The 11,217-nt window shown below is 32.4% G+C and overlaps 1 protein-coding gene across 3 annotated transcripts; it reads right to left on the bottom strand.

The window, feature by feature from the left end:
* Window positions 1–6,128: 6,128 nt before the first annotated feature.
* On the bottom strand, window positions 6,129–8,350 carry LOC129291164 (B3 domain-containing protein Os03g0120900-like). Of its 3 annotated transcripts, none has more exons than XM_054928383.1 (2): window positions 7,997–8,350; window positions 6,129–7,883 (listed from the first exon to the last, which is right to left on the bottom strand). In XM_054928383.1, the coding sequence occupies exon 2, from the start codon at window positions 7,836–7,838 to the stop codon at window positions 6,390–6,392; it is 1,449 nt and encodes a 482-aa protein (XP_054784358.1). In that variant the 5' UTR covers window positions 7,839–7,883; window positions 7,997–8,350; the 3' UTR covers window positions 6,129–6,389. The 3 variants fall into 3 exon arrangements, with proteins under 3 accessions (XP_054784358.1, XP_054784357.1, XP_054784356.1); XM_054928382.1 differs by having other exon boundaries at window positions 6,129–7,877; XM_054928381.1 differs by having other exon boundaries at window positions 6,129–7,863; window positions 7,997–8,349.
* Between the last annotated feature and the right edge of the window lie 2,867 nt (window positions 8,351–11,217).

The following is an 11,217-nucleotide window of genomic DNA, read 5'->3' as shown; positions in this document are numbered from 1 at the left end:
AATATTTTAATTTTAAAATTATAATTTTAAAAGAATTAAATAATTAAAAATAATAATCATACTAGAACTAAAATTGTAATAACATATATAAATAGATCGATCATTATTTTTTTACAAAATTATATTAATCATGTTAATAATATTTATGTAAATATGCTCTTCATATTTATCTTGATCATTAAAATATTATATATCTAATAAATTTTTTAGCTCAAATATTTTTATTTAGTCTAAAGAATGCAAAATATCAAAATAAGGAATGTAAAGTTGTAAAATTACATGCCCTACTTGTAATTTTTTCCAAAATGAAGGGCTGCATTTGCCTGCACTCACTACAATGTGGCTCTGCCATTGATTCTGATCATATTGATTGTTTTGAATTTTTTAAAGAAAATATATCTTGATAACTTTCAAGTATCGATGAAATTCAATAGCTATAAGTGGGACACTGATTAAGTTGTATACGTAAGATGCTAAAGGAATCCAAATCTGATGAAACTTCTTCCACATTATATGTGTGTGAGTGTGAAAAGAGTATTATATATATAATACAGTTACTCTTTAATTATTTATTTCTTTTCCAATGGAAGCAAAATAAGTTCAAGTTACGGATGAATTCTCTCGAGTTTTCTCTCTTTACTCTTCCCTTTCAGGTTTTCCTTACTGCTATACTTTGAAGACACTGCTATTATACGTATCAATAACTATTAATCCTATAAGCTGTAACAAACAAAGCAAACAAATAATTTAATGAATTAGCACCGTACATCAGAGAAGTTAACAAATTAGTTAACTCAAATTAACTTGAGAAATAAATTAGATGAATAAGAAAAGCATCGGAATAAAATAAATTTAATTACAAGCTAGTCTTTTAGCAAGGAAAGTTAATTAGATGTGGATGAAGATTGAATATTATTATAGGTCAATGGTAAAAGAAAAAACAGTAGCTATATTTTTTGGTTTATTTGTGAATTACACAGCAACGATTTCTAAATATAAAAAAAAGGAATCTTCAAGGTTTAATACTACCGAAGAATTCCATCGTGTTAAACATGGTATATTGTTAGATGCTTCTGGAACTTCCAACATTAATTCAATGGAGGGTGGAGAAATTTGTGATGAAAATTCAATAAAATAACTTATAAATAAGATAAAAAAATCTTCTCTCTATGCTGTAAATAGGACCAGAGGGAGTATCTCTCAGCTTCATACGTCTCTTTTTTGAGGCTATTTTTTATCCAACTAATTAAGTTGGCCTGTGAGTGCCTCAGTGTGTGGGGTGGTGTTTGTGTTAGTGTTGTGTGTGTGTGTTCCCTCTCCTTGTAGTGACTTGCAAGTGCATCAGGCAATAAAAATCCCACGTGCTATCAATAATAGTACCAAAACCGTTTGAGAAAATAGAAAAATGGAATTCAAAAGGGCTAGTTATAGGAAGCCTAAGAAAAAAAATTAAGTACTTAGCACAACACACACACATACGCACATCTGTGGCACTTACTTGTTTTCAAATCAAATGTGTATTTTTTTAATTCATTATTTATTCTGTAATTAACTTTTGTTATTAATACTTTTATATTTTAAAAAAATTTAAATACTAATTTAATTGGAAGCAAGTAGTTTAAGGATATAAGACTAATAAGTATTTAAGCTTTCTCCTAAACTTGACTTTTTTTGGAGGCAAAAGTATTTGAGTCAAAATAGGATTTTAATCTTGAAAACAAAGTCACATATAACTTAGCATTTTTAAAGAAGTTAGATGTTAAAAAATATAAGACACTTTTAATGTTTTAATGTGTAATTAATGTGTTTTTATAAATTCTTTTAATAAATAAATTAATTTTATATTTACTTTTAAATGAAAATCCCTATTAAGTAAGGATAAATATGAAAAAATTGTGTTAATTTAAAGATAGTTAACTAATTTATTGAAAAGTAAAATTCAATTAACAATAAATTACATTTTTTAATGGTGGAGTATAATAGGTAAATTTTTTTTTTTTTTAAGTATTTTAACTCATTTTATTATTTCTATAAAATATAAAATCTTCTTTTTCTTTTTTAAAAGGAAAACTTTATAAAAATTTATAAATCTTAACTTTAAAGGATTTATAATTATAAATTATAAATCCTTTAAAGTTAGTTATATTATACGTGAAAGTATATGACAACAACTTGCGTGGCTACAACTTACACACACAATCTCATTCTGTCACCTCCTTCGGGATATATTTTTAGGAGCATTTATGAGAAACAAAATGTCTTAATTTAAGCTGAGAAAGATTAATAACGTGCAACATAAAATACTTACTCTTCAACTGCCGGTGCTATCCATGTGGGAGAGATATTTATTGTATTTTTGCAAGACACTGAAAAAATTTAGTTAGTCAATTAGAACCAAATGATTACGTTTTGATATGTGTTTCTTACAACACGTTAATGCAAGCCAAAAAAATGAACTCCCATTGAGGAAGCAGTATACATCGGGTTATTCATTGAGGAGGAAATTTACGTGTAATATTTTTGTTATTTTAAAGTCAACATTGTCTAATTAAGTTTTTATTTTTATTTTTTTGCATGCCAGAAATTTTTATTAAAAAATTTAATCTAATTACAAAGATATAAAAATTGCAATACAATCAGGTTTTTAATCGAAAAGCAAATACAATGTACAACAGAATAATAAGCTTCATATTGTTAAATTAACTGGCGATCGCTGCTACGTACATATACATAACGTCCGAGTACATCTAATTAAAACGTTTAAATCATGGCAGTAAACGAAGTAGTTTATATGAACATGAACTCGTACCCTAATTTCTATAGTTCTGTCAATGAGGTTGAGGCTCTGTTGAATTAACTGGACATGTAAGATATATAGTTCAACAATATAAATTTCACACACAATTATATGTTTCACAGACTATATATATGTTTAGATTCTAGAACCATGATAGACAATCTTTTCACTGTATCATCAGAACCATTAATCCCAGATTGCATGGCTTATAGTTTTAACATGACACGCGACACATTCGAATTCATCTACAACCTTACAAAAATTAAATCACTCAAACTCCTCCCGCTAACAAATATATGGTTCTTAATTGCCTATATTAGGATCCATGCAAGGTCAACCTTGCTTATAACTAAACTACGTAATTTTCATGCAAAAGATAAACATGGCAGAATATTAATGGAAGCATATCGCTATAGATGATGCATGCATCATGCATGTTCTATAGATGCACACATATTTAATGCAAGATCTACATATATCCAATCCACCTCGATATGATTCAATCTCATTAACCCATGTGCAACTCTGATCAATTAATTAACGAATCGAAATACCACTGAATCATTGTTCATCATATACATATATTGATAGATACTATATCTACAAGTTTGCCATTAATAGGTGGTATCAAACATTTTCCTTGCGGGCCATGGTGATTCAATTAATCAAATATAAAAGACTCGTTTGCTTCAAGATAATCAGCCACTAATAACAGTATACACACACACGTCGTCGTCGTCACTGCTTTAATTTTCTAGCTAGATGTCTATACTGGACCATTATATGCATGTAAAAAAGCAGGTATTTGAGCATATAAACCGTAGTTTCCAACGACATGTTGTGTGTGTGTGTGTGTGTGTGTGTGTAGTAAGCCATGTTTATAGAAATTGTTGACATACGGTTTCAAGGTAGTCATTTAATTTGTATCTTCGTCTTTGAGATTCTTCTAATTAACTTCTTTCTGCAAGTATTATATATGATCACGAGATATATATGAACAAAATGATAATATAAATTAATGCTTGAGAAGGAAAACAACAAATATATTATAATATAGGGATATGGGGGTCAAGATAAATTTTCTGAGTAATTTTGTTCGTTTGTTGTCTGAATGGTTAATTAATTAGGTTTGAATCATTTTATGATCTTAATTTGATCACCTCAAAGAGTGCAGTGTTTTTCCTCTTTTGTGCATTATTTTTTAACCGTATAGTAAGGACTAGCTCGTCCAAAAATGTGAGAAAATAGTATAACAGAAAGCATCAAAATGTAGGAAAAGTGAAAGTGACAATGTATATCTCGTTTTTATTACTGTAGATTGTAGAACCTACCGTCTTCAGCATTGCTTTTGCTTTCCATCGTCACAAGGTCAAACATAAATTTCTGTCTAATCTCTCCTTTTTAGGCCATGAATAGTCCATTTGTTAGCTAGTATTACATGTGATTTTAATATTTTAATATTCAAACGTGAGAGCTAGGGACTTCGATTTTTCGACCATATCTTACACCAAATAACATTGAGTGAATAAATGAAATGATGCTGGTAGTGAAAAAAGTGTATCTTAATTAAAATCTTGAAGCAAATGCAATGAATGTACCGTTAAAGGTAGAGACAACCCTCTTTAGTCTTTACCAAACTCCATATACTAAGACCACTGCACACAATTTCAAAGTACACACTCAATGGTTTGGTTTAATTTTTTTTAACCTAAACGAATCATGCTACGGACCTTATCAGTCCAACAAATGGTCTAAAACCAAAACGATAAATTTTCACAAGAATATATAATATATGTGTGCGGGCGCGCTCTTAAGATCTCTTTAGAGAGACGAAGGATAAGAGAATAAATGAAAATTCCAATCTAAATATATCAAAAGGGAAAAGGGAAAATATGATTGGAAAAAGAAAGGGTTTATGCTTGTCTGCATCGATCTAAATAAAAAACGAAATATATTTTTCCTTCACTTTCTCTCCAGAGACTTATTGATTTCATCAATCCCCATCAGTTCAGGTGATTTCTTACAGGGAGAATCATATTTAAGGACATTTCAAAAAAATTATTTGTAAATAAAAACCAACAATAAGTTACCATTCAAAAAAAAGAAATCTCTGTTGTCATTTAATAATAAACAATTTTAAATTGGTCCTTGTTAACAAATAATTCTTTTAGGAGGTTTTTAGATATAATTCTCCCCTTTTTATATGTGAAATTTTAAATTTGATAGAACATCAGACGAGCTATTTATAATTAAGATAGGATGCAACGTATATTAAAAAATAATATTATATATAACAATAGTTTTACATATTTAAAACAATTTTTTTATGAATAACCCCCCCGGAACATATCTGATTTGTGTCCACTGGATTTGAAATCGACATCAAGTCACGAGATACAAAAGATAACACCAATCACCGATACACACAGACAGATTAATCAACGGGTCATTTAATCTCTTCAATAATTCCAGAGCCAACAGATTTAGCTATGATTATTAGAGTTATACTGTGGCAGATAATAAAAACACATATAGATAATCAATTATTTTCAACTTAAAACTACTGTGAAAAACAGTGATGCAGACTATAATATTGTATTGATCATGACACGTCATGCAATATGGAATCACTAAAATCAAAGGTTGATTTTAACCACTGAGCATATATGGATCACTTATGATGTCGATCAGAGAGACAAAGCATTGAATTTACTGTAATCATGTAATGGAATCATAGTAGCAAAGGATGCTTACCAGTGGAAAAAGGTGACTTTTATTCTACCTAAAACACGTTATTGAGCAGTAATAATCCAGACATGAAGGCGGCTGCAATAGGAGAGAAGAGGGGAAAGTAATGTCAATTCTGGGGTAGAAACTATACCCGTCAATAAATGAAGCATAGGATAGCAGTAAGCCAGTAACTACCAAGTTACAGTAGAATTTACTATTATTATTATTAACTTAACTAAAAAGCAGTAATAATCAAGTCGGTCGGACCAATTTTGGTATGAGAGAAGCCAAAGAAGGGAAAAAAATTCACCTTTTTACAGCTGTACAACTTTCTGCGCTTTATTTTCCTGCAAAGCTAACAATGCCTTACCAAGCAACAGAAGAAGCAGAATCAGAATCAGAAGCAGCAGAAACGACATATCAGCCCAACAAGCTTAACAGAAACATTAGAGGAGAAGAAGAAAAGTAACTAGCTTTCTGTATATCATTTAATGCTCGAAACCAAAAAAGAGATCGAGATGAGAAGAGAAAAATTATATATATATATATATATATCAAACACATTTAAACATCTACTATTACATATATATATATATATATATATATTTCAATATTAACTGTATTATACACAATTGAAAGATTTAAACATAGTTCATATATATATATATCCATTTTCCTCTTGAAAGTTAAACAATCCAAAACCTCCAGCTAAATAAATAATGCACTAATATCCATAATACTAAGCACTAAAATATTAAACAAGGGCAATAAAAAATTAGAATTTATAACAGAAAATGCTGCAAAAGATTTGTGGCCACATCATCATTCTTTTATTGGTTGTTTGATTTGATTCCCAATTTGATCACTGCCTGTAATGCCAAGAGGGATCCAAATCGAAAAGCATCAAAGTTTCCCCTTTCTGATGACTCTGAAACCTTGCTGATGATAACGATGACGACGAAGAAATTGGATCCTCATGGGCTACCCTCAGATACTGATGAAGAGGTGGGGGGATAATAGAAGACGAGGAAATTGATGGATTAGCCATTACTGTCACATTACAGCATCTGGATTCTTCCGCTAATGATGATGAAGAAGACGAAGACGAAGACGAAGAAGCACATTCCATGTTCACCCCAAATAGCCTTAGTCTTTTACCAGCAGTAGTATTATCAGTAGTATTACTATTTTTACCATGGTAATAGCTTTGATGAGAGTGGTAATGATCAACTGGAACAGAATCTATAATCATCGGAACATTTCTTCCTTCTTGTTGCCCTATCAAGTTCGAATACGCCGAACCAGATCTTGAATTCATCGTATTATGATGGACTTGGTACTGCCATGGGTGGTGTCGCTCTTGTTGCTGTTGATGATGATATAAGAGAAACATATTGTTATGATTCAGCTGTCGCGGCGCTGCCGGAGAGGGAAGTGAGAATAATCGACCGCCACATCTAATTGAGTACTGAGAAAACTGCGTCGTCGGCTGATTAGGATGAAGAAGGAAAGGTGTAATTAAGTGGGGATCAGGGCCGCCTGGTCCGTGATCAGGTCTTCTCCTCCAATCTATGTACAACTGGTGCCTATAAGACTCGCTGGCGCCGCGGTGGAACGAAACAATGTCTCCGGCGTCGAGCTTGTTCTCCTTGACGAAGCGGCTCCAGCCTTTGGTCATCACATAGCTCTGGCTGCTGTTCCAGTAGGAGTACCGGAACCGCCATGGCTTGCCGTGCCGGTCCTCGAAATTCAACAGCAGTCCTTTCTCGTTGGAGGAGGAATCCAGAGGGAAGTACTTCTCTGCGTGTTGCTTTGGTATTACGAGGCGGTTGAGCTTGCCTACGTCACTGGGAGTGACGACTTTATCGAACATGTGCTCTTTCTCAACAGAAGCACCAGCACCGTTACTGCGGCTACCTCCTCCATGAAAATTAGCTTCTTCCTGTGCTTCATCGTCCTTGCCGGTACCAATTCCTCCAAGTGACAAGTCCATGAGGTCCAGCTTCCTGTGATTGCGGGCGAAATTGGCGGCGGATGCCGATGTTAACCCTAATCCAGGCGATGAATTGTGAGATTCGATGGCGGGAGCAGCATCTGGAGAGTGATGATCACGGAGCCCCAACCACGAATTTTGATGAGGACTATGGTGATTATGGTGAAGACGGCGACTAGTTTCGTAATTTGCTGATAAAGGAAGGTAACTCTTACTGTTGCTGCTTTCTTCTCTAGCTATCTCTGCTTCTTCTTCGTCGTCGTCGTCCTCCTCTTTATCATCAGAATACATTTTAGCATCTTGCATCAGCAATTCCATGAATCACGAGAGTCGTGACACCCACCTGAAAGTAATTTTCTAACTCTGGATCTCAGAAACCAACGTGATTAATTCATAGATTTTTTGTTAAAAAAAATAAATGAAGAAAATTTTGATTTTTTTGGGGGGGGTGGTGAAGGAGACAAAAGAGAGCTTACCAGGGGAAGAGGATCTGGGGAAAGAAACGAGAATTCAGAAATCACAAGAGTCGGTGGCTGGTCATTGGAGCTTGAAACCCTAAAGAAGAAGAAGAATGAGGGAAAAAGGGATGGAGGATTCAAATTATTGTTGACCTACGCTGCTATAGCATGAGGGGATAGAAATGGAAGGGAAAGGATAGTAGGAACAGGAATTAATGAAGAGGTCATGTGGGGAGGGGCTAAGCTAACGAAAGGTGAAGTTAATTACCCCACTCTCTCTCATCATACGCAGAGGAAGGTTCTTTAATTACAAGTAGGAAAAGAAAAGGCAAAAAAAAAAAAATTGTAGCAAACCCAGTTTTATTCTCCTGAGAGAGGGAAGGGGGAGAGGAGGAGGGTGGGGGGCCGTCCGATGGATAATGTGAGTTTTTGAGGGTCATGTGAGCAACTTGTCGTTTTCATCATATATATATATATATATATATTTGGGGGGATAATAGTCTGAACAATATGTGTGTGTGTGTGCCTCCATTTTGACAAGCCAAAATGTCCCATTTATTCCCCACAATCAATCCCTCCCTGCTTTTGATACCTGTAATAATAATATTATTTTTTATAGCTATATATTTACTGTATAAAATCTTATACATGTAAAATTCATACCTTAAATATATATTTATTTTTTATATGGGAAGGGAGTAATATAGATTGAAATAAAAATAATGATGTAATAGTATTTGAGGGGCGTATTTATATAGGGGTAGCTAGCTATGGTGGGAGTAGAGTGGTGCAGGAGGGTATTGGGGGCACGAGAGAGTTGTATTTAATTTGTTTGGTTACGGGGGGAACTTTTGTGGGGGCATTCATGGGTGGTCCCCACATCCAACATGGAAATTCTGGAAAGGAAACCCAAGCAAAGCAAGACGCCCAAGCCGAATGAAAATACTCGCACGTCTCTCTTCCATTCCTTCCTTCATCTTCACACGCAAAACAACAAATCTTGATATTTAAATTTACAGGTCATTTCGCTTTTATATATATATATATATTATTAAATTCAAGATTTTTTTACATCTAATACAGTGATCCGTTTTCTTGTAAGTGAATTGTAAAATTAATTTAAGTGGAGGGGTATAAGAAAAACAAGAGATCAGTTAAAAAAAAAAAATGAAGCTTATCCTTGTTGATCCCGTAAGGGCGCCGAACTGCATTCATCTCTCTCTGTGCCATGAATTCAGATAATTATCCTAATACTAAAAATTATATATAAAAAAAAATACTATTTCAGTGAATCCCATCGATCAGTTCATTAGGGTCAGATAGGCTGCTACATGAATAGGTTCGTTATCATGGATGTAAATTTGCCTAACAATCCAAACAACTTGATTCAGACCAGAGTTAAACTACAATTCTAGTTCAAAATTTCATAGTTAGATATATAATTCTGAGACAAATTATCAAATGATTACCTGTTTTAACAATGGTTTTTGTTATCGTTTCAGAATCAAACATGCCCTTCCTTCAACCCGAGATTTTCTCCAGAACTTTCACAGTATAACTTTCACAGCAGTAATGGAAATAGAGAGATCATTTGCAATATATAATTGTTGGATCATAATCGAGAATTATTAAAGTGGAAAACGTTGCCCGGCCCCGAGAAATATCGCTGTAATTTTCAAGTTACTACTCAAATCAATTGATCGCCAATTTTTTCCTCGCGTTAATTTCAAAGCAAACAAAAACTACAGAGAGACAAAAACAGAAAAACGTATCAAAATTAGAATCGTCCTTTTTTTTTTTGTGTCATACTAGTACAACTAAAATTACTTCTTTCAACTATTTTTGTTTTCTACCTGCATCGAGATGTTATTTTTATTTTTAAGTTGTTATACTTGTGTCTTTTCTTTGCCTTCCTTGCCCTGCTGGTCTTATTTTTGGAAGTTTTTTTCTTTTTTCCTCTACAAAATTTAAAAAAAATCACAACAGGTATGCGCTAATAATTGAATTACAGCCATATGTACATTATCCAGGTGGGTGATTTTTTTTTTAAATTTTTCTTTGCTGCATTTCTGAGTAAAAGGTTTAACATTAGATCCCATGCAAAATAAGGGGGACCTACAAATAATGGCTTAATGTTTTTTTTAAATATTATATATATATATATATTGTTGCATATAATTAAGAACACAAAAATGATGCATTTTCACGAGACGTGTTTCAATTTTCATCAGATAAATTATAAATTATAAATATTTAAAAACATGGAGGATTAAGAAAAAAGAGAGTTGAAAGTTGGGTGTGGGTGCGTGTAACAAGTTGTATAACTTATCAATATGATATAATTATTATGGTGATTCCTGCACGTGGTTGACCTTTAGGTCTTCAATTTATTCTTTTCTTTTATATTTAAGTGAGTACAATTGGCAGAGTATTTATATTTATATATTGATATATTCAAGCGTAATGCCAGACAATGCCAACCTTTATAGTAGAACATGTTAAAGTAGCCTTCAGGGAAGATTGCAGGTACCTTCAATAATGGTCCCAAGAAACCAAGTGATTAATTCTTAATTGATTTTATGAATCAGATATATATTCTTATTCAAAGCCTAATTTATGAAATCACTCCCATTAAAAAAATAGCAAAAAATCTCATTAATCATGCATATGTACTCCATTTGTATATTTCCTTCAGTCATATTTATAAGATAGAGATAAAAACTTTGTTGATTCTATTTATAAATAGTGTTATTAAATTTTTTATCTCAAGTTTTTTATTTCACACTCATTAATTCTTTAAAAAATACCTTATTCAAATATAATTTAACAGGACAGTTCAAAATTTCTAAAATGTTTAGATTGACTTAATAAATTTTAAGATTTTCTTTAATTTCAGTTAAATATTTTGGAATTGGCTTATGAATAAAATAAAACAGTAAGGAGTAGTACTTTATGGTGCTTTTTTTTAAAAAAAAATCATGAATATTTATATTAGGCTGAATGGAAATTAAATTACTGATAAACAAAGTGGTCATATGGAAGAGTAAGAGTAATTAGTTAATCAATTACTCTGAATATTAATTAAGTTTCTTATATTTCCCACATGACATGTTCTGATCTGAGTAGGTGAAATTGGAATATATATTATTACTATCATTTAGCAAAGTTTAGTCAAACATTGAACACATGAAAGCCAGTCGCTGTCATTCATTATCTTCTGCGAACACCTTGAATGGATC

This window comes from Prosopis cineraria, unplaced genomic scaffold (assembly GCF_029017545.1).
Source record: "Prosopis cineraria cultivar Desert tree isolate PC_DT_omini unplaced genomic scaffold, ASM2901754v1 PC13, whole genome shotgun sequence".
NCBI classification, from domain to species: Eukaryota; Viridiplantae; Streptophyta; class Magnoliopsida; order Fabales; family Fabaceae; genus Prosopis; species Prosopis cineraria.
This window is presented reverse-complemented; position numbering and strand designations above follow the sequence as displayed.

What these genes read in the sequence shown, in the direction of transcription:
- LOC129291164 (XM_054928383.1), bottom strand. Translation starts at nt 7,838, where the DNA reads ATGGAATTGCTGATGCAAGATGCTAAAATGTATTCTGATGATAAAGAG.